The sequence below is a fragment of the Centroberyx affinis genome, unplaced genomic scaffold (genome assembly GCF_046629955.1).
Source record: "Centroberyx affinis isolate AG114_WGS23_722 - 3 ecotype Tasmania unplaced genomic scaffold, CSIRO-AGI_Caff_v1 ptg000002l_1, whole genome shotgun sequence".
NCBI lineage: Eukaryota > Metazoa > Chordata > Actinopteri > Beryciformes > Berycidae > Centroberyx > Centroberyx affinis.
In genome coordinates this window covers 168,487-192,706 of record NW_027278718.1, presented here as the reverse complement: position 1 = coordinate 192,706, position 24,220 = coordinate 168,487, and the positions used below count along the sequence as shown (strand labels likewise).

At 41.9% G+C, this 24,220-nt stretch overlaps 1 protein-coding gene across 1 annotated transcript in view; it reads left to right on the top strand.

Annotated features, from left to right (window-relative positions):
- The window catches only part of tcf12 (transcription factor 12), a 98,831-nt gene that overhangs the window by 60,896 nt on the left and 13,715 nt on the right, over nucleotides 1-24,220 (top strand). Inside the window, exons 9-13 of the mRNA XM_071527415.1 lie at nucleotides 17,097-17,196; nucleotides 17,988-18,127; nucleotides 18,632-18,785; nucleotides 18,957-19,027; nucleotides 22,367-22,454. Of these exons, the coding sequence (XP_071383516.1) occupies nucleotides 17,097-17,196; nucleotides 17,988-18,127; nucleotides 18,632-18,785; nucleotides 18,957-19,027; nucleotides 22,367-22,454 (553 nt within the window). The remainder of the gene's footprint in view (nucleotides 1-17,096; nucleotides 17,197-17,987; nucleotides 18,128-18,631; nucleotides 18,786-18,956; nucleotides 19,028-22,366; nucleotides 22,455-24,220) is intronic.

The window sequence follows — 24,220 nt, the reverse complement described above, 5'->3', positions numbered from 1 at the left end:
AGCTTACTGAAGCACACACACATCTATGCGCGCGCGCACACACACACACACACACACACACACACACACACACACACACACACACACACAGCACTCGCACACAAAGAGCGCTCTAGACATCACTACCACACATCTTGGATGGGAATTCACTTGTTTTTGTGGGCCCTTGAAAGATCTGCTCTGTAGTGACACCAGTGGTGCCTTGTTAATGTACGAAGGCGTTTTTGTTTTGTTTTTTCCCCCAAAAGTTTTGACGGTGCATGCTTGAGTGTTTTGTTTTTAAATATTTGTGTATGTGGTTTCGGTGTTAATGTTAGTGTGGAAATGTCTCTGTAGGTTATGTCTAAGAAGTGTGCTGGTGCATTTTTATTTTTTTTTTGGTGCGTGTGCACGAATGTGCATGCGTGTGCGTTTGCGTGCGAGCGTACACATGTGTACCTCGAGGTGATTGATTTTCAGCACTGCCCTGTCACAGTCTGGCCTCCTCATAGCCTCTCCTGGGAGAAGGGACGCAGAGAGCAGAGCTGTCAGAGCGGATCCCCAGCTCTGCTCTTTTGATGTTTAATTAGTCATTATGTAGCCGAACAGGAGGACAGACAGAGATTAATAGCACAGAATCTCTGAAATTTCTATTGGTAATGATCCCGGTGGAGCAGAAACCATTAGGATGCAGAGAAGTGTGGAGCTCAGCTTGCGCTCGCCTGGACGGGGGGGTGTGGGAGTTCATTAATATGCATAAATCACTAAGTCAGATGTTCATTGTTAAAACCCTAGTGGATTGGCAAAGGTTTAAGCCTTGCCTTAAATTCCTAGTACTGGTACGAGTGAAGTTTTTTTTTTAATAAGAAGCAACTGGTTTACCAAAATCTCTCCCTTCTCTGTTCTTTTGTTAAACAAAAAAAGGGATTTTTTTTTTTTTTATGAGGGACTCAGAGACTGGATTTGCCTTTTCGGAGCTGTGATAATCATCACCTCTGTTGCTGTTATGCTGAAATCAAATATGGAACAGGCCACGGGACATAAAAGGCTGGGATGTGTTTTTGTTTCTGGATTTGTATTTGAATGCAAGTTTGTCAGCATGGGGGGAGAGAGGCAGTCTCTGGCATCATGAGGAACGTGCGCTGCCTTCCTCTTAAGTAAGTGATATATTGGGGGTCTTGTCAGAGAGAGGGAGGGAGGCAAAGAACGGTTGCCTCGCGGGTTACATCTCTTTGTTGTGTAAATGGACGCTGGGCTTTTATTTGTCAGTACTTAACACATGGGCGCAGGTGCGGTTCTGTGACTCATAAGAGTACAATCAAGCAGTACAATACTAGATGGGGAAAAACAGTGACAGAGCATGGGATAAAATACAGCTTCTTCTTGTCACTCAGTGCTGCTCAGAAGATAAAGCCTGGAGCTTGGAGGAATTATCCCAGTTAGTCTTTTGATCCCATTTGAAAGAATAAAGATGGCGGCGTTGAATAAAGGGGTATAGGTCTCTTATAACCTGCTCTCAGAGAAAGGAAAACATAAAGCCAGTTTTACAGATAGGTGCTGTATGGGGAGAAGGGGGAGTGGGTGGTTGTCTGGCAGCTTTTTGGAGGTGTAAATATATTGGTGTTGGACTGGTGGGAGGAAGGGTGCCATGAACTATTGAATGGTGTAAAGGGGCGGCTTATGGCCCTTAAAAAGTTGTGTAGTGACTGTCGCTGAGTGTGAGCGTGAATGTGTGTGAAGGTGGTTATCAGCCGAGACCTGTGTTGGTGGTGCTGGCATCGACATGGCAGGTAGCGGCGGTGGTGTTAAGAAGTGTTGAGGTGAAGGCACACCTGGAGTCAGAGCTGCTCCGCCAGAGGCAGCTGTGTGAAGAGCCTGCGGCGTACCTGTAAAGCAGGAATGCAGCTGCAGATGCTACTGAAAGCTTTTGCTTGTGTAAGCACCAGAACCCCACCAGAGACCTGAATAGCTGCTTGATAAAAAAAAAAAAAAAAAAAAAAATCAACACAATGCTTCCTATCATTATTTCTACTGCTGGGAATTCTCTCATTTATTTATTTATTTCGGTCTCAAATCCCCTTTTTCCTCAAGCTTGTATTCTCCCTGCTCGGTCTAAAAATAGATTTAGGAGTTTTAAATCAGATGGGTAATGTAAGTTGCAAATCCAAGCATGATGTGTGTGTACACTACATGATGGAATTGAATCAAAATATTTATGGGAGCACATCCTCTGTGCATTTAGGCTCTGACACTGCAGTCCAGCAGGATGTGAAGGCTATCTAGAGAGGCCAGCTGGTGATTGCAAACATTTAAATGTTTATAGGCCTTTTTCATCTTATATACAGACGCCCCCCTCCCTCCACCACACACATACTTCCCTCTGTGGTCTGCTAGGTGTGTGCTTGCAGTCATGGATATACTGTAGTTGTGGTTGTAAGTGTGTGATGTGCATGCCCAACAAATCCTTTTTCTTCACCATTATTTTAAGCAGCTGTTTAACCTAGTTTTTTTTCAGCCTTTCCAAATGCGGCGTGTGTTGAAAATGTTGTAAAACATGGCTGGCCCAGAAAAAATATCAAATCTATGCTACCAAATTAAAATACAGCTTATAGCCTTGTGTGACAGATACACATCTTCAAAGACCTCAAACCTGCAGCATGAAAGTGTTTACTTTTTTTTTTTTTTTTTTTACAGTAGACACCTTGGCTATAATTGGCTCCATGCATTATTCCACTGTATAAACTGAGCAGTGCTGAGAGCGAAGGACAGAGCATGTTGTCATTGGACAGACAGGCTGCTACGCTGAGGGACGCTGACGGGCAGCTGTGTGGGCACCTGTCTGACAGGAGGAGAGAGAAAGAGAGAGGGAGAGAGAGAGAGGGAGAGAGAGAGAGAGAGAGAAACAGCGCTGTTGCTTGTGGGGAAAAGTTGTATCTTGTAGGATATTTATGGGAAGCTGCAAGGGCATGGTGTGTACGTGTGTGTGTATGTGCGTGTCTGTTTGTATGTGTAAATAGGTTTTTCTTTATTTTTTTTCTTCTTACAAACCCTTGTCAGAGGCACAACGGCTTGATGTGACACTTCCTCCCTGGCTGTGGTGACGGTAGGGCTGGAGGATGAGAGAAAGAAAGTGGCGGGTTGAGCAGGGGGAGAATCAGCTCCCTTCAGGGACTTTTGCAAGCGAGAACCCTGAGTGTGGATGACAAAAAAGATTGACATTTGCTTTTGACAGATCACTCACACACCCTTGTTTCTGAGAGATTTGTACTGTGGGAGCTGTAAGAGAGGAAGTCTGCTCTAGGCTCTGAATCTTAAGACCCAGAATTTTTCCTTGCAGCGCTGTCTGGTGCATGACATTCAGAGGATATATTTTCTCTCTCTCTCTCTCTCTCTCTCTCTCTCTCTCTCTCTCTCTCTCTCTCTCTCTCCCCCTCTCTCTCTTTCTTTCTCTCTCTCTCTCTCTTTATCTATCTCTCCCTCTCTGTCTCTTTCTTTTTCTTCATCTGTTTTTAACAGTTCAAAGACAGTAGTGATCATAGTATCGTACTATAATAGCAATGTTCCTGTTGCTCAGAGAGCAGCTAATTTTTGCCCCTTTCTTTGAACCACAGCAGGTCAAGACTTGGCAAATGGGGCTTGGTGAAAAGACTTTGGATGAAATGCATCAGCAAAGCCCTATGTAAACAGCCAGAGACCAGGATCACCCCAGGCCTTTTAGGGTCTCTAAGCAAAAGTTGATTTTTGGGCCACCCAGCTGATGATTATATAATCAATCTAAATAATGTAGTTGATCAAATCACAGGCCGGTGTTGTATGACAAAAAGTTGTTTTTCAAAGAAAATCTCTCTGTTTGCAGTTTTATATATTCATATTTTCCCATTACTCTGTGTCATGTTTTCCCTTACTAGAGTTGTTGCTATACTAACAATTGCTTTTAAAGGAAGATGACCCTGGGAAGGTTAATGGACATAAACACGCTTAACCATGCCTATATATTCTATAACAGCCTAGATTGTGCTCCAGTTTTGCTAGAAACGGTGTTGGGAGAAACAGAGTAGCAGCCTCCATGAAATTGTTTAAGGTAGTAAGCTTTACATCATGCCTTGCATTACATTTAGCACTAGACACCCCTAGTCCAATGGCATTATGTCAGGGTGCAACTAAGTCAAAAAAGGGGTGCAGCCAACCCAGATAGGTGAGGAGAGAAAAACATTAGTTGAATATCAAATCCAACAATGCCAAATTGATTCTTTATGGAGAAAAATCTTCTCAAGTTGTCTTGAAACTGCAACATGTGTTGTTCAACATGATGTGTTATGATTGTCAGGGCGACTCTCTGTCTCTGTGAGCTGTTTTTAATGTATTTTGGAAAACAATAGGAGCCACTGACTTCGAGGAGGTCGGCAAACCTACAGTAGAACAGACAGTTGTAGCTTCTGACTGTGGTAAATACATCAGTGGGTTCAGTATTTCCATGGGAAATAATGACGATAGGAAAATCAAAGCAATGTGTCTTATCCATCTGGATCATACCTGATCTGAAGACATTTGTGTTTGATTCTAACAAACTGTTATAGTATAAGACATTTTTCTACCATATCCCTTCAAGATGTGCACTGATAATTTTTCTGAACCAGTGTGAGTGCCAAGTACTTTATTAAGTACACTGGCTGATGCGCCTAGTATTGGCCTGTTATAAAACAATTACAGGAAGAAATGCTTCATTTGATCAAAATATGCACTGAAAATTGTGTAATAGTCCTCAATCTAATAAAAGAAAATGATAATCATAATAAAATACAAAATGAACAGAATGTTCTTTCCACTTCACAGACAACATTTCAGTATTTTTATGTTGGTTTGCCTACCAGTGTCAAGCCAGCCAGAATAACGTTCTTGTTGCTGTCCCAGATATCTGACATTATCTATGTTGTAAATACTTGTGGTTTGTTTGGAGTGAGAGGATGATAGGCTAGACCCCTGAACGAATACACAACAAGCCTTATTTATTCCTGCAGCCAACTAGCTGCAGTAGAAGTAGTAGAAATGAAAGTCGGCGATCTTATCAGACTGAGATAACGCAGACAGAGCCGTGTCCGAACCTTCAGAGAAAAGAATGGAGGGTTACAGCGACACCTTGCTTTAAAAAAGCCAAGTCTGACACGTCGGAGGCCAGGCTGCAGAATGTGAAACTGTCACCTGAACTGTGTTAGTCTCAGTGAAACAAAATGAATCAAACTGTACATGTCAGCTGTGTCAGCTCTTACATGATTTCTGTTGTTCAAACCAAGTAAAACAGGCAGGCCAATGTTCCATTGATTGCACAGCTATTATTTTGCCTATTTATTCATTATTTGTTTATTTTGTTAATTTTATTTATTCAACTTTTACTGCCAATTATGTTGTAATGCTACTGTAAATGGTTCGGTATTTATTTCAGGTAATTGCACACAGAATTGTGGTATCATTGATCAATACATAGGTCATTTATCCAAAATGTACTGTATGTGTTAGGTATTTTTGCAGCAAAAACATAAATGAGCGGAACAAATTCAAATTGTGTACTGCGCGCACACGCTCAAGTTGGTACTCCAGAGCTTCCTTCAAGGTTAAGTCTGGTGTTGCCACATACTGGCTGCTTTGTTTCCCTCTCATGTAGCCACAGTTGTGTGTGCCTTTTGTGTGCTGTGTTTTTTGTTTTTTTTAATAAAATGACTTTACTGTCTTCTATTGTCACTTTTTCCCCACTATTAAAGAATAGAAAGCGTATTCACATTAAAATGATTATTCTCAGGTGATTGTTTGGCAGGCATGAAGGAAACGTGACCCTAATTTGTAAGGGAATTAATATTTTCTGTCGGTGCAGCCTGTGTTTATCAGCCCATCCAGCCAGCAGGGGACGGTGTGTTGGGCTCTGACCTGACCCCAGTTAGTCGGCTCCCCAGAGATGACCTCATCAGATGGCTGATTAGATAGACACCCTTGGTTTGACTGGGATGATCCTGAACAGAGGCGCAGCCACCTCTGGGACCGTGGGCTGTGTGTTTATCTTTGTTTGGGTTGCTGAAATTTACCACTGACATTAGAGTCTGGAGATAATGGAGCAGGCAAACAAGCCAGAGGCCTGACCTCCTTTCATCTGCGAGGAGAACAAGGAGTTGAAAGGACAAAGAGCACGGAAATAATGCACAGATTAAAGTCATTACTCACATTCTGGCCTGTTGTAAATTATTCATGTAGGGCTTGCGTGAGTGTGCGGCATTAATGCAGACCTTGATTTCAGAGCGTTGGCAGGCCCGAGAACACGGCCTGTCAACAATCACTAAGGTAGAGTGTTTGTTATTTAGAGACCATCGAAGCCGGGCTGCTGTGACCTGGAAAGAACAGCGCTGCCGCACGTGAAGCTCATGATGTAGCCGAGGTTCTTAACTCCAGGCCGCAGTTGTAGGTCAGAGGTTATGTGTAAGGTCAGTTGGCCTCTGATAATCCATTCAACGGCAGTAGTGCTGACAGAAACTGTTTTGGGTTGTGGGATGCCTCAGTTGGTTTACCTCGGCTGGATCTGGTGGCTCCTTTAAAATATTGATTCGGTCAGTTAAACCGCTCTGGGCAGACCCAGTGAATTATCAGAGCATTTTAAACTTTTATAAATAGAGTTTTATGGCAACAAAAACCAAATCTGTTAAAAAAAAAGTATTGGTGACACTAAAATGTTTAAAAATAATGGATTTTCTTTTAGAATTGTTATACATTATGATATGTGTAGACATCACATTTCCTGCGTAATTTATTTTTTAGCACTTGAAAAAAAAAAGAAAAGTTTGAGGGAGCAATTACATGCTAATTCTAGGATGCTCTATTTGATTATGATGAAAGATTTTCTTAACTTTCATTTTTAAGTGTTTTTGTTACAGCATGACCGGAGATACATAAGAATAGTGTGCTGAGGATGTATGAGCCCGTCCTCGTGCTTTTCACTGATTGGTCTATACTTGATGGGCAGGCCAACTGGATTCTCCCTCATAACCCCCTACCCTAAAACCATCTACCTGTCATACCAAAGAGTGAGGTGTTACAATTTTGTCAAGCCATGAAAATGATGTTTCTGCTGGTAAATGGATGTAAATGAACCAACAAAGAAAATGCATTTTGCACTGGTTTTATGCGGTAAGGAATTTATTAAGCTTGTACATTATTTGACATAATCATATTGAATTCAAAACCCTGGTGTCCTGTTGTTACGGGCCACTTGGCTCCTTCCCTGCACCGGCCCGGCCGTTGCTCCACTCGGTATCGACTCTTCTCCCTCCTGGCTCCCCAATGATGGAATGACCTTCCTACTGCGGTCAGAGCAGAAGCATCACTCCCCGTCTTTCATTATAGACTGAAAACTAATCTTTTCAAGAAGTTCATCTCCTCACTTTCTCCCCATTAAATGATATCTCCTCTCCTCTACTCACTAATTGCTCTAAAAGATACCTTTCTATCTCTCTCCTTAGCACATGTTCTATTTCTTTTCCTAGTACTTCACTCTTGCATGATTGTTCTGTGATCACACAGACCTGTAGCACTCACCCTGTAGCACTCCTTACTGTTGATTGCTTGTAATTCTGTTGATCTAGGAATTTTACCTTTTTCCACCGTTTCACTAATTGTTGCTCTGGATAAGCAAACTTGCATGCACACATCTATTTAGGTGAACAGGAAAGCTCCTTACTATATTTTTAAGTTTTGGGGCTTTTAGTGTTTCTAACAAATGGTTTGAGTCAGACGTGCAACGTAAGTAAGTTATAGTTGATAAGCATTGCCCTTTGTTTTAGTGCTGCTAGCTTGGGGTATGGCTATCTAGCTAGCTATTAGTTTTCCAACATGCCATCACAAAGTTTTAAATGACCAGTGAGTTTGAAGACTGCTGTGTCCAACGATGAATCTGTGTATGTGCTTGCAGGCGTGTGTGCATGAATGAATACATAAATACATTAATGATATGTACCAGAAACATGAGCAGAAATGCTAGCTATGAAACATACAATTTTAAATGCCTAATGTTTAGTTTTAAAACAGGTTTGTAAAAAAAAAAAACAGTTATACCTAAGTGCATTTTTATAATTTTTACTACCAAGATTCAGAACCTTGTAATTTAATATTTGAGGGTTCACTTGAGACATAAAAAGTTCATTTAAAGAAGAGGCATTTGATTAGCTTCGCGCTTTCACTGATAGTCTCCAATTGAAGATGAACCTGTTAGTTATGTTATAAAGAAAAACAAGTGCTCATATCAGCCCACGCATTTAGATCATTTAGCATAGATTTTGGTGAGATAGTTTGCTTTGATTATAGTAGCTCACACCAGCTACAGTACTAGTGTTGAGGTTGTAAACAAATATGTCAGAATTCAAATAGTTAGCTGTACAACATTAACACCTTCCAACAATAATGTTGTACAGTTTCCTTTAAGAAATTCAAAAGTGAGTTTATCTTGTGTGATCTAATGCTACTAGACAGCAGAGGTTGTTGACCGTAAGGAATAATTCCAGTTGAACCATTCATAACAGCACTGATTGATTGTATCAACATGCAGGAAGTCAGCTCACCACCTGGAGGAATAGTTAATGAGGCACTAATTATTAATTTTTACAAATTTAAAAATCATGCATATGTGGAGCAGTAACCTCCACCAACAAGCAGATCTGTTTTGGTAAGTGATTAAGGGGCGTGGCTCTCTGTAGCAGTGCTGAGTAGGCAGCTGATGAAGAGGTTACCCAAATCACTTGTTTTGACAGGAAAGGAGTAAAGGAGAGGGAAAATGTGCCAACAGCATTATACAAAGGAGGAAAAATGGTTTAATCAGGAATTAATAGCAATGACATACCAGACATATTAGGTGCTGATGAGTACAATTCAGATGAATGAGCCAAAAAAAACAAAACTTTATAATAACATTAATATTTTATTGAATTTTAAATATTGTCCAGAATGCTTCAGCCACTGCTAGTCTTGTTAATTTAAAATGTCAGGTTGCAATGCTTTTAAAGGTATATTTTTCAAATGCATGATGGTTTTTTTGTTTGTTTTTTTTTGGGGGGGGGGGGGGGGGGGGGGTGGAGAGGAGGGGCTTCTTCTCTGTCTTCTCTGAGATTAAGAAATCCCCCCCAGGCAACCCCCACCCTGCAAGTCTGCCCTCCCTAATTAGAACCAGAGCTTCTTACAGGAAACAATCTTCCTGTCTGATGACATCATGGCTAAATCCATGCATGAGATGGAGGTGACCTCAGCCTGTGGATTTGCTCCGTCTTTTTCAACACCCAAACAAATCCCAAGAAAAACATCTTCTGAGGGCCGCAATGTGATTAGGGATGGGTGGTGCGGACAGGTGAATGGAGCTTCATCAGCCAGACTGATGCGGACTCTTTCATAATATTTGGGCTGTAGCCTGTGTGTTGATGGCTGATGAGGAGACATCTTCTGATGCTGTTTTAGACCAGCGTGACATGAGAGAAGGGGAAGGGCTTCTGTCTTTGTATTTTAATAGACTACGGTTTAGGGTGGATCTACTACTCATCAAACGTTTAACTCAGGAGAGCAGGCCTTTTTTAAGTTTCTTGAATCTATTGGAAATTGTCAAAGCTTTCATTTAATTATTTTGTGACTATGCCACTATGTCTTATCTATTGTTATGAAATGTGTTTGCTATTTTTCTATTCTTCTTTCTATTTTACCGTAGCTAGAGGTGCTGCTGCTGTCTTGGGCAGGTCTGACATGTAAAAGTGATCCTTGAGTTGAATGGGACTAACCTTGATACATAAAGTTTAATAGAATTAAAATGTCCCACTACTTGAAATACATCTGCATTCATGCAGAGAGAGTGTGTCTAGTACATAGTCAGTACACAGAAATGGGCTTCATGCCGACACTGTCCTGACTAAACCAGCACTGGTATGGTTAGCGTGCATACTTTCCCAAATTAATGCCTATCTCTCCCTGCTTTCATGTATTTTCCTCTCAACACGGCACTCTATGTCTGGACTTGTTTTGGACCCTTCAAACACACTTCTATCATGACAATTTTCCTTAAAGCATCAACTTGAAACAGGGCCAGATATAAAGCGGTAACAGCATGTAGAGCCAGTGCTTTGGAAGAGTTTAAAAGAGTCCCGGAGAAGAAAGGGGGGGATAAATAATAACAGTACTAAAGGAAAAACATAATAAAAGCCCAGTTTTCTTAGGCAAGTGGGGGGCTTTCATCTTTCTATAACAATAATGGTCTCAATGAGTACACAGGCCTGTGTTTAGTCCAGGAAGCTTCCACTGGTAGACATGAAAGGCTGCGGTCAGACGGCACGGACCGGGCTCTCGGTGGAATATGGTATCTATCCTCTCCACTCCCCTTTGCTCCCTCCTCCCACATGATAAAGGTAAGGGGGAGCAGTGTGGCTGGCAGTGACAGCAAACCATGGTAAAATGGCTGTCCATGTCTTGCTTTCCCCCCGGTGCTCCCCCTGTCTGAGGCCCCCAGGGTTTAGGAAATGGAGCATTATTTTCCTGTTGCCTGACGTCACGGGCCAGCCCCTTTGCAGCTGTTGCATGCTTTACAACTCTCTCTGTTTACAGTCACTTCTCCACTGAAGCTTTCACTCTGCCAACACTGAAAGTTTCATTTATCTTCTATTTCCTAAATATGTCGTTTCCCCTCCCCTGTGTCTCTCTTTATACCTGGATTTGTCATGTCTGACATGTTTGACATGTTTGACATGTTTGCATGTTGAGTGTGTCCACTTTCCCTTACTGGATGCTAATTGGTGTGTGAGCTGTGTGTGGGAACAGGTTAAATTTGCTGCCAGATGGTTGTGTTGCTACAAAACCCCATTTTACCTCACTGCCTGCAGACTCATTTAATCATTACAAAAACAAAAGATTAGCTGCTCAGGATTAAAACCTGCGTAAGGGAACAGGCTCATTGCACTTATTTATGCACTAATTTGTTTGCCGCTGAATTACACATATTAATGAAATCCCGCTTACAATGAAATGGTTTTAGTTCCAGTTTGTTGGGGATCCCCTGCAGAAAATCTGCATTTTTTATGCCTGGAATTATACTTTTTTTTCTCTCTCTTTCTAAATCCGCTCACACATTTGTTTTCTGTCCCACCCACTTCCCTTTATCTTTTATGCACCCACCTCCTCGCTGCCTCCCTTCCCCCTCGCTCTTTTCCTCTTTGCCTCAGCACTTACGAGGCTTAAGAGGGATGTACCACATGAGCCACTCCCTTCTGACAGCCACCCCCTCGCACAGTGTGCAGTGGTACAGTCCTGCTTTGCATAAGTTTCCTCTGAGTGGGTCCGTGCGTGGAGGGCCAGGACTGAAAGAATTATTAGTCCCTTTTGAGCGGTCTGGATGTATGTCTAGGGAGAACACTAGTGTGCTGCTGCCGTGTCTTGAAACCGTATACCTTTATCACTTTAATTGTTGAAGCTATAATGTACTGCGCCTACCCTGTCCCTGGAATGGGCAGTAACTCCTTAATGTATTACTACAACGGGAAATCGGTGAGTTATCTCTCTGGGAATGTGTGTGTTAGAGAGAGAGGAGAGGGGCAAGAGAGAGAGTGTGTGTGTGTCTCTGTTTGTCTCTGTGTCTCTGTCTGTTTGTCTGTCTATACTTGTACCCAGCCACTGGCTTTTTCTATTTATTTATTTTTTTACAGAAATGTGTGTGTGTGTGTGTGTGTGTGTGTGTGTGTATGTGTGTGTGCCTGCGCATGTGCGTGCATGCATGTGTCCGAGGGTCTTCTCTCTGATGGTTTTCCATTACATCAGTTACAGCTGTGTGACAGCTTCGTTCAGTGTGCAGATGAAATGTGTCATAAACTTACATGCTTTTGAAAATGCGCCCCAGTTGAGTTCACAAACACCTCCATGGTGTCCAGTTCAAGTTCAGGAAAAGTTATGCCATCGCTTTTTGAAGTTCTTTTTCGTAGACAGATTAAACAGAGTGGTAGAAAAAGTTCTTGCAGCACTGAATTTATTTTTACTGGCTGGTTGCTTCAGCTCCGAGACTGGGTTGAAATAATAACAAGTGGGAGTCTGGGAATGATTAAGGCAAAGAGGCTGCCTGTTGAGGTTAGACTTTCCTGTTTGCAGATTGAGCTCCAAGCACCAGTGTTGCTGTTATTCCATCTGTTTTTAATCACATCGGCATTCTTGACGCCACAGGGAGCCTAATGTGATTTCTGAACTTCTCAGTAACAACCTCTTTGATTTTTGTTTTCCTCTGAAAATGTAGTTTTCTGTGTGAGTATCTTTTTTTTGTAAATACATGCATCATCGTGTGTGTATGGGGGGCGTTTTGTTGTTCCTGCATGTGAAGGAATTTAGCTTTCACTGATGTTTTGAGTGATTATGTCACAGGTGTAAGAGTGTGTCAAGATCAGTTGAGATAATAGCAGGTTTTACTTTGAATGACATGTAATACCTCTTCTGTTTACGGTAAAACAAATCTAATGGGTTTACTACTCTGCTCAAGGACACGCTCCTCTAACAATGGCTGAATGAGCTCTCCTGTGCATCTTAGTAATCCTTACGTAATGATCTTGTCATAAGCAAATTATACACAGAGATTTCCACCTGTCATTTCCTGTGCTATTTTTGCTATTATATAAAGTGAACATGTGTTTAAAAGGCAGATTTAGGAAAATAAAGAGGTTGGCCTTTTTTATAATGTTGTATTGAAAAGGTCAGCTTACTCAAGCTTGTGTTTCAACTTTCCTTATGGCCTGTTACAACAGTTCCTTTCTGTTCCCACTGCACAAAAGATCACTTTGATCTTTTTCATATTAAGTATTAACAGGCTTGTGTTACAGTTGGTGATGGGGAGAAAATTGAGAGCATGTGGACAGCATGGGCAAACTTTATGATCAAAAGCAGTTGTTAAATAACCAACACCAACTTCTTTATGTTTTCCTTGCAAGGGAAAAGAAAGATGGTGTTCATTCTTAGCATCAACTTCATCCACATTAATTTGTTATAATGCAGAGTTCCATGGCAGGCTCACCATCTGGAGCTCTGGGAGAATTCACAGTGGGCCGTTGGCTTGTGAGCTGGTGGCACGGAACCAATACAGATGGAGCAGCTCACTGATCTTTCTTCCGTCACCCATTAGTGAAAAAAAAATGTAAGCAAAAGCCCTGTGGTGATTGTTAGAAGTTGCCATTTTCCTTATTTTGCCTCACGCAAAGCATCCCCTCCTGAAATGGAATGTCATCAAATGACATCCACAGGTAATCATAAAAAAAAGAGAGGCAACATGAGTGCTTCAAGGTAGGGCATGCCTCTTGTTGTCTTTTAGAGCAACAGGTTATACCATGCTCACTAAAGGTTGGCACGCATCATTGCCAGAAGCTAACCCTTGTTCTCTGTCTCCCCAGTGTATGTGCATCTGTGCGAGCGAGCATGCGTGCTCGAGTGCACATGCATACTGTGTGTTTGTTGACCTGCTGTATACATGTGTACTACACGTGCTGAGAGAGGATCATGTGGTTGCATCCATGCCAAAGACAGTTTTTATGGCATGAAAGATGGATGTTATTCTGCAAGGTGGCTGCTGTTCTGTTTTTGGAGAACTTGACTCCCAGCAGGCCGCTCTGCTGACAGAAGGTGCACTTGGATAAAAAGCTTTAACTCCTTTGCAAACACAAAATAAAACTTTAAACCTGCTAGTTCTTTAATTACATGCCTCTGTCATCTCAGCCAACTGATTATGTGAAGTTGTGTACTCTAATGCATATTGATGTGGTTTGATGTTGTTTAGTGCGATGCTTTACAGTGGCTGATGGGATTGATGGTAGATTACAGAGGATATAATAGAATGGATTACAGGAGTGTTCTGAAAAAAGTCAGAACAATATCTCTTCTCTTCCATTCTCCTCTCTGCTCTGCTTTTACATTCTATTCTAGTCTATTTTGGTGAGCTTAGGGTAAGCAGAGTGGGTAACAAATGATTAGATTTAGTAGGTTGGTCAGATATGAAGTTGAGGACCGAAAAGGTTTCCCAATCCACCCCCGGTTGAATGTTTACTTGTTTCAAAGCTACATCTCTAAAGGTTTCATTATTTTATGATGTGAGAGCATTTACTTGTTTGTGTCTTCCAGTTCCATGCGAGTGAATTGCACAAGCTTTGAAGAATTCAAATATTTGGGATTTTAAGGGTGGAATATGTTTATCTAAGGTGTTACCTTTCCTCACTAAAATCCCTTAAGTGCAATAAGATTTTAACCAGGGATGCGTCCAGATTTTTTTTTTCCATTTCAGCCAGAGAAGTATGAAATGTTTGTCTGCAGCTCCTAAAAATAATTTAGCATGTCAGCATTTTCCTTAAAACAGTCCCGATAATACCTAACCTAATTCACCAAAAAAGTCTTGCCGATGAAGTTGTTCTTTGTGAGACTGCATGAAAATACTCAGCCTTGAAATATTTTCCTGAAAGCAATGGCTGGTATCATGCAGAAATGTTTAACATGCCCATCCAAGGAGGCTGAGCTGTAGTTTTAAGAGCCGTTGTGTTTCCACTGCATAAGTGTTTAGCCTTTGTAAGTGTGTAAGACTTGTACTTGAAAAGAAATGCCCCAGAGATATGGTTCGATTCCAAATAATGACATAGGAGAACAGGACAAGCCATTACCAGTGCGGTTCAACCCTCTCTTTCAGCTTCTTGGCCATTAGCCTGATTTTTCCTTGGTTATTATTATTTTTTTAATCTCCTTTCCCTTCCTGTTAAGTTTTACTCTTACTGTAGGTTGACAGCCTGTGTTTTAACATAATATGATAATTTGATTGGTGTTGCATGAACATCAAAGGCAGGTGCTGCAGACTTCAGGATGTGGGGGAAGGAGGGAGGGAATCTTCACTTCTCCAAGCTGAGGCAGAGTGCAGTTAGGATGGAAAGACAATGACTGAACCCAATGACGTTACTTGATACAGTATCTTTTATCTGAAGTAGGCTATTATTTAGCAACAACTCAAAATGTCCATTGTCATTTTCTACCATATCAACCTTAAACCATAATTATTTAAATATTAGCATTCAATTATCAGTTGTTAGAATTATCCGTCATCCTCAAAAGTTTAAGCCTCACTGTTTTTCTTAAAATTTCTTAATAGATAATATGTGAGATTTTTTTTTTCAGTAATACATAGCTGTCAAGTAGTTTTTTTCTGCAATATCTATGATTTTTTTTTTCTAGTGGACTGTTGATTGGGAAAGTAATGAACCTTTGCATTGATGATGACTATCGCAATTGATTTTACCCTGATATATTTGGTGAAAATGTTACACAAAGCATCTTAAAAGGTCCTAAACAGAGCTCTTCATACAAGGACACTATGTATACAAATGAACATTGGTCCAAGTTATGAGAGGTTTGTTAATGTCTAATGTAAGTAAACAGTGGAGCTAAACAGGCCTGTGATTTGCAATGAGGTGTGAAAGATATGGTACAGTAGGGAATTTATTTTTATTAACAAACAACCACTGATGCTCAAACAACTGGTGTAGGCCTATGCTGGCCTGGTGCTCCATCTGAGTGACAGCTTTTAATTAATGGCCTTGTAAAAGGAAACCCAGGCGGGCCCTCTCTTCCATAGGCCGGCGGAATGAGGCACCCAGTGTTTGGGATGGTTTATTAATGCTTTGACTGGTTAGCCCAGGGTAAAAAGGACAATTAGCATTATCCGCTGCCATATGCTGCCCATTGAGACTCAGACAGAGGCAAAAGACAAAAGCCCGGGCTCCTGTGTGAGGCTAACCTGGGATCACCGCGGAAGTACCATCAACCCTGGTCACATGTGTGAGCCAGAATACCCACGAGAGCACCACCCCTCCCAGAGTGCTTTAATTACACACCCAGACGACAACACGCTGGAGTGCTGCTCACTCAGCAAAACCCAACGGCCCTCAGTGTCAGTTAAGCTGACTGAGTTCTGCATTGATATTATGTTCACGTGTGTGTGTGTGTGTGCGTGTGTGTGCGAGTGATTGAATTGAATTTGTATAGTTCGGTTGCACTGCATATTTCCCATCAGCGCTCTGTCATAAACTGACAAAACAACCTCAGCAAGTAAACAACCTTTCTGGCCATCATCACATCCACGGGCGTTAGAGATCATTCTTTGAAGTGCGAGCTGTCTCACTGCCAACATCTGAGTGTGATGTCGGGTCATTAACTGAGGAATTTATCTTGCAAGTGAACAGAGAATGGGCTGGAAACGGGCAGGTGGGATCTAGTTGGCAGGTCTGGCTCCGATTAGTGCTACATGCTGATGGGGAATAGTCCTGTCTGTGGGGTAGAGAATTTGTTCAATCCTTCACTCCCTTCTTCTCTCCTCTGTGCTCTGTCTTTCCCTCTCACCCTCTCTCCCTCCATCTGGAGTGGATGAAGTCAGAGACCACATCACTGGTGTTTGGCCTCCAGTCCCTTTGATCCTCCCGCCTAGCTTGGCACACACACAGCTGTACAACAGCATGCCCATTGTGCTTCTCCTTTCACTCTGCCGCCAGCTTGCAGGTACAAATATAATAAAGAAAGCAAAGCGGCCTCCTATTTGATTTCTGCCTCTCTGGGCATGCTGTAATTTGCCAGGCATTTATTGTACGCATGTGAGCGGGTGTCATTGTACTTCCATTAGAAGTTGTGATGATCTGAAATGCAAATACCCGCGATAATCCACTCCTCCCTCCATGAGCTTGGTTGGTTTTGTCATTAAAGTGTGTGTATGTGCGTGTGTTTTGTGTGTTTTTGGGGCTGTATGTAACTGTGTGTGTTTCTGTGTGTGTGAGATGACATGCTTTTATGTACCATATTTGTTTGCGTAAGCCTGATTGTACATTGCATTTGTGTTTAAAGTGTCTACTTCACAGCAGTTAAGATGCGAGAGCTGACAGATTAAACTAGATTTTATAGGCTTCAGCATCAATTTACTTGAGAATATGATGTGGTAGAGAAATGCCTCTTCACCGTGCACAACCATCTGAAAGAATACTCACTTGGATAGATCCCAGAATGCTTCAGTGTCTGGCGGACCATATGCTGTCTCGCTAATAATGTTTATTTTTGTACGGCAGGTGTACGCACCATCTCCGAACTCGGAAGACTTCAACAGAGATTCACCTTCCTACTCCTCTCCTAAGCCCTCCAGCAGTATGTTTGCAAGCACTTTCTTTGGTGAGTAAGTTCAGATGCAAGTTTGCCCGACCGCTCTGACTGTTTTGGATTCGCTCGAGAAAGTATTATCTGGCGCTGCAGTTAAATAGGATTGGGAATCACCAGAGAGCTTGGACTACCATATAATCATATTGTGATATGCAACTTTTTTTTTCAAAACTGAGAAATTTCTATTTTCTGTTTGTTTTGTTTTGGGTCAGTAAAAAGTCATGAATCATTGACTGGATGAAATGTAAGTCCATCTAGACTTTCAAGCTGCTTTTCAATGACCACTGCATCATGGTTTGGTCTTTCAAAAATTGCCCTCAAATATGAACAAAATATATTCTTGGCATCAGTTTACTGACATAATATTTGTGGCAAATAATGCTCACTTTTATCAGTCCTGAAACCACAATGAAATGCTATACCATTTTACATTGATGTTACCAGACAGATTCAATTGTTCCAGCAGCGTTTAGCAATGTTACGGCTGTGTGCAGTCTGTATTTCTATGTGTGGAGTGTGAGTCCCGGATGAAGACAGAATAGCAGACCTCTCCGTTACCCTTAGCATAGTGTTATCTCAGCTGTGTTCAGGACAACGATCATATTTCAGTCCCAAAAACAAAAAAAAAGTACTCCTCAGATGACTCCGAGATAAGGGCAGAGAGGGAGGTTAGCTGAAGTTGGCAGTCGAGACTAAACTACATGTTCTGGATTGCTTTGTGTGGCATTGAATTATGACTTTATTTATTTTATGTAACTTCTCCAGGACTGATCTCTGACGAACTGATCTCTGTTTATGATTAGATGGGACCCACAATTCCTCCGACCCGTGGAACTCGTCCAATGGGATCAGTCAGCCCAGCTATAGTGGAATGCTGGGAGGATCTTCATCTCACATGCCACAGTCAGGAAACTACAGCAACCTGCACTCACACGACCGCCTGGTAAGCAGCTCAGCCGGTGATACCAACACAATAGAAAAAAATAATTAAAATCAAAGTTTAATCCTAATTCTATTCTGCCAGCACACTAGAGATGTCTAATGTGTGGTCAGCATGTAGATCTTCTTTAGCCCTGCCCTCCAACACACACAGCACAGAGTGGGTGTGCGCTTCTTATGTTGCTGTCTGGTTATTATCAGTGAAGGCACCGCTGACCCTCTGTGTATCAGTGTTTGATCTGCTCTCGTCTGCCTGCCTGCCGCAACTGACTGGGCATCACAGGGAGCCTGCAGATGCTGCCTGCCCAAAACCCTCTCTCTGTCTCTGTTCCACTTTCTAATAACCTTTCCTTCATCATGGGCTGGGAAATGGAAGAGTCCCTCACAATGTCAAAGGCGAAACCCTTGTACATTTAATTCAGAGGATAAATGAGAACATCGCTGACGAACCCCCTCTTTCTCACACACATACATACACATTTGTGACTTCAAAATCTATTTCTTTCAGAATTACCCTGCACACTCAGTCTCTCCGGACATCAATGCCAGTCTTCCTCCCATGTCCAGCTTCCATCGAAGCAACGCCAGCACTTCACCATTCGTCACCGCAACGCACACCCCGTCCGTCAACGCCGCCGATGGGGTCATGGGTACGTTCTCATGTTGATAGTCAGCTACCTGCTCAGAGTGTATCGATTAATCGTAATCAGTGCTGAACGTCCGGTCTTTAAAGGTAGCGGGCCGGGCGGTTGGACAGCTGCTTTGTGCACCGTGACTGCTCTTCATTTGTCTGAGTTTTCTGTTACAAAGATCCCCTCTCTCTGTTTTTTTAGCTGCTCCAAATCGGGGGAACGCCACTGGAAGCTCGCAGACTGGAGATGCACTGGGCAAGGCTTTAGCCTCGGTGAGTCACACCCCGACATTCAACTGGGAATTCAATCCGTCTCGCCATACATTCCTGATGGAAGTGAATTAAAGGAGATTTGGATTTTTTTTTAAAAACAGTTGGCGTCTACTGTGGATGTTGATGTAAAATTCATTCACTATCTAAAATTGCCCTCTTTCCCTGGTAGCATCAGTGTGACTTAAGTGTTTGCTACACAGAAATCTTTCTATATCCCCTCTAGGCCGGTCTCCTCTCAGGGTGCGAACCCCATGTCTACCTTCTATGCACTCGTAAGCGCAAATGCATTTTGATTTCTCTGCAAATCGAGATAGTGCATTAGAATAATGGCCCACTTCTGCCTCTAAAGAAGGTGACCTCAGTGGTCATGCTGGGAATTAAGTGCTATACTGAATGCTGATTAAAAAAAGCCCAGAGGATATGTTTGTAGTTGTTTTTTGGCCTAAGCCTGGATAATTGTGGGCTTAAACTAAGAGTATTCAAGAAAGGGAATTGTACATTAAAAATACTCTTAAAGCCAATGGATTACACTCTAGTTTGGAAAATCAACCCTTGATATCTGTGACATCTTGTAATGCATCTCTGTGAGTGTTTAACTTGCTCTGGCTCACAAAGTTTCATAGGAGCAAGAAGTTACACACACATGGATGGAGAGCTAGAATTTCAGTCTCGATTCTGTACAAGTATGCCCTGCAGCTCTCTATTGTATGATAATTAGAGTAAAAAAAGCAGTATTTAATAATCCGCTGTCAGATGGCCACAAGGATCACAGCACATTGTCTAATCTGGGAACGAGAATTGTCTCTCCCTCCTGTAAGCTTTAACTAGCACAGTATGGATGAGAAGAAGCATTCACTCTTTGATTTTCACTCTTTGGGTAGATTTGCCAGCTGAATGAAAATTTATATTTGATAGAGAAACCATCCACTGGTTTCACATTTAACCTTGAACTTCATACTAGTTGAACACTTGAAATGTATGCTGTTTTAAGACTGTGACATGGAAGTGGACAAGGAACACAGCATGGAGGCTCGGGGCTCAGCACTGGGAACTTGGGGGTCTTTGAATTGAGAACAAAAATGTCAGTATCTCGAATCATATAGAACTGTAGAAAGCTCACTTATCTAGAAGTTAGAGTAGCTTGATGGGCATTCCTTATCTTACCTCTGCAGTTCCCTTCACAGCTCCCTACTGTCTGATTGGAATAAAGTCTTTTCTCAGGACTGCATTTGTATGTCTGTCTTTCCATATGCCAGATTAGGCCTTCGTCTTACATTCTTTTACTTTCTCTTTTATTATTTCAACATAATGTTATTAAATAGTGTTTAACATGCTACACACTCTGGTACTTGATATGGCAAGAATCCGAAAAAAAATTGTCTAGCAAACTGAAGTCCAATAAGACACTTTTTCTTTAAAAAAATTAATTGTAGCGCAAACTGATGCATAAAAGTGTAATGGGTTTACATTTGAGAGGTAGACTGCTTACTGGTGTAAACCCAAAATATAAAAGTGGGGGGATGATAATCACAAATTAAGTCTTTTTATATTTGCAGACTCAATTCTATTAGCATGACAAAGCTGGAGTGAAATGGACACGGTTGGGCTGGGGGGGGGGGGGGGGCACAGGGGAGTTTATAACTGCTGTGGCTCAACTCCACGGGCCCCCCTTTGTAGGGCTTTTGTTCTCCGCCCTTTTAAATTGGCCGTGCTTATTGGCCCCATGCCACCTGCGGGAGCGTAACTGATGATGAGGCGGAGCTTCATTTATTCCAGTAAAATGAGCCGTGTTCCACTTTGAATACGGCGCCAGTAGCCAATGAGGGAAAAGAATAGAAAGTCATATATTGTTGGGTCAGAAGTCACGGTTATAAACGGCTTGCTTTTGAGAAACGAAAGAAATATTTGGAGATTTGTTTTGAGTCTTATTGGTTTCCGACACACTTGTGATCACACTATTAATCCTCTTTAGTTTTCAGCTGAATTGAGTGTCTGAGAGTAAAAATGCTGAGCAGAGAGAAACACTATGGTCTAAGAGTGTAGAAAAGCATGGATAGCCATTCCATCCGTCCCTTTAGAGCACAGCCATCCCTCCTACACACTCAGTGAACCACTACAACCAAACCTCTAGCCTGATTCTCCAAGTTGATTGAAACACTAAAGCCCAGAGATCAAGATTGAATAAGGAGATTATTGATAATGAGTGCATTCTATCATCCCCACAGAAGTCAAATGGTTTCCTGCAAGCTCAATTTGATCTTAACTTGGAAGAGAAATCTCTGTGGATCGGCTGTTTTTTTCTCGGCTAATTAGTCAGGATCCACCCCTAATACCCTGGGTTCTCTGAGACATGTTCCATTATGGCACAATATCCTCTTATTAAAGGGGAAAAATCAGGGACGTGTTTGTGCTTTAATCCAGCATTTGTTTAAACAAATGAAATCCCTGTGGAAGTTTTGAAGACATAATCTCCCCATTCTCTGCTCTTGTGATTGACATGTCATCCTAAAACTCAACGACCTTAGTGTAACCTTTCAGGGGATGCACTGAAAGGTTACACTTCCTCTGAATTGTCCATTATTTGATTAGGAAAGATGAACTAAATGAAACTATTTTGTGGCATCATGCAGCAAACCAAGACATTTTCTGCACTAGGGTGGCAAGAATTGGTAAGAATTCAGAGACACAGTAAAATGTCCCTCTTTTGAAATACAGTTTTTTAATGTTCAGTTTCAATACTGATTTTCAATACTGAGTTTCAATGGAAACCCTGAGAGGCAGGAGAAAACCTGACTTACCGAAACTGTAAAACTGTAAAAAAACAGATTCAAATGTCAAGTCAAATGTCATTGATCACACACAAATTCAGAACACAATTCGGATTCAGTTGTCTGGTGGCACAAATCTCACCCCATAATTCTACGATATCTCAGGCAAACTGGAATCCAGTCAGACAGTTTATCAGATGGTTGTATAGCAGTCACTGTTTTGTCAGCTGTATTACATTTTTGTACATTCTCTTTGTTGCAGCTAGCCAGAGAAATGTGTGAAAAAACAGACTGACTAGATGATGGGAGTAGATACAGTGCAAGATAAAAGTACAGTATATCAAAGTGAATATTGTGTATGATTCAACTGTTAGAGGGTCATATGTATGCCCTGAACATTTTTATAGCATCCCTGGTAGTAAAATCCTCATAAGTGATGAGCCAGTTTTGGCTGGAAGATGGTATATATATATGATATATATAGGGTTGCTTGTGGTGCCTTAATGATGAATCTCTCTCTCTCTTTCCCCTATCTCTCCATCCACCTCTCTCTTCCTCTCTGTTCCCATAGATTTACTCACCTGACCACACTAGCAGTAGTTTCCCATCCAACCCGTCGACACCTGTAGGCTCTCCTTCGCCCCTGACCGCCACAGCAGGTGCTGCCTCAGCAGGTACAGTGGTGACTGCTGCCGGCACCCCGTCTGGAAGGGCAGGTACGGCATCAATCTCTGGATTTTTAACTTACACACACCTCATACACCCACGCCGGATACCTGGTTGTAGAGTGGAACATGCACTTCATTATAAATGCTTTAAACATGCTTATTTTTATAGGCAGAGGGCCAGTGGCACAGACATGTATCAGATTGTGTCAGGAGTAGGCTTTGACCTGGAATAGCTAAGATAATTAAGAGGCTTTCATGAACATGACTTTAATTTAATTACTTCAAGACTATGTAGTGCATTAGTTGGATTAATCAAAGACTAAGCAGAGTTAAGTTTGGAAAGTTTCCTTAAAACTTAATTTATTACCGGTTTTAGTCATGGAGTAGCTCAGTAGCTAGAGTTAAATTGGTTAAATCCAGACTATGCTTAATCTCAGACATGTCAATTAGCACCATTTTTAAGTGAATCCATTCTAAAGGCACTTTAGTTTAGTCTAGGACTAGACTTTATGCATATCCATTCAAACAGCCCTATCAGTGCCATTACTAGGTAAAGCTTATCTAAGAGTTTTAACAAGTACTTGAAATTCTTAAAAATGCCAGAATTGTGATTGAGCGGAGTAGTAGTGCTAGAGGCATAAATTCAGCGGATCAACTTTATTCTGACCCAGAAAATACAGCGTACTGTAGAATATACCTGAGGTGCTGGTACAGTGTCCACAACATGGGCCTGTTTTCATGGTCGGTAGAGCTGCTCTAGATAGTCTCATGGTGACATCACAGATTAGTCTTGGCTCTCAGGTTTCTCGCTCAGACTTGTTCATGATCATAAATCTAGACTGAACTGACAAATGCTCTTGGAATAACTTACCTTAGACTGGATTTTTGCTTTAAAAGTGACAGAAACAAAAGTTTAATGACAACCACTGGAGACTGGGGACAATGTAAATGAAATTGACTGGAGTTGTGGCCTGTGGGGTGCTTGAGTTTTTTGACAATTAACTTTGAAAGTTTTTGAAAAGGTCTTGAATTTCACCATTAAAAAGCTGTAAAGATTATGTTTTTGCATGATGGTTATCTAAGTCTTTATGGCTGATAACACACATTGCCTCATGGCAACTGTTGGTGTGGTCCAGACAGAAGAGGCCCTACTTTGTGATAAGACATCATGTTGTTGAAAAGATTTGAGGGAGTAGCGTTGATATTACATAATCCTGTTTTTACAGACAAGTGCTCAACAGTTTGCATTTTTGGACAGACAACCCTCCTTATGAGTTTTATTCGTTTGGCGTGACAGATGCAGTGAAGAAAGACAGGAAAGTAGTGAACAATGCATATCCATACAGTTGAGAGAACATGTTAGTTGCCACCAGAACACCTGAGGAAGTTTCCGTTTCTGACATATTGGGGTTTCAAGGACAGTAAAAGAGCTAGGTGAGAGAAGAATATTGAAGTTGCCAAACATGTTTACAGAAGCTAGGGAGAAATGGAGCGTGAGTGCAGGGGGAGAGAGTGAGGGAAAGCCCAGCGTGTTGTTTTTGCGGGCAGTTGTGTCATGTGTGGTAATGTATTGGCGACAGCTGTCTGTGCGTATGCCCCCCTCATCCTCAGCTGTTGCCCTGGCCCATGGACAGCTGTTACCCCCCCACAGACCAGGCTGCAAAAGGCCTCATTTATCTGCCGGTGGAGGGGGGTGGGGTGGCTGTGACTCAGCTGATGAGGAAGACGATGACGGCCTCACACGGGGAGATCCCCTC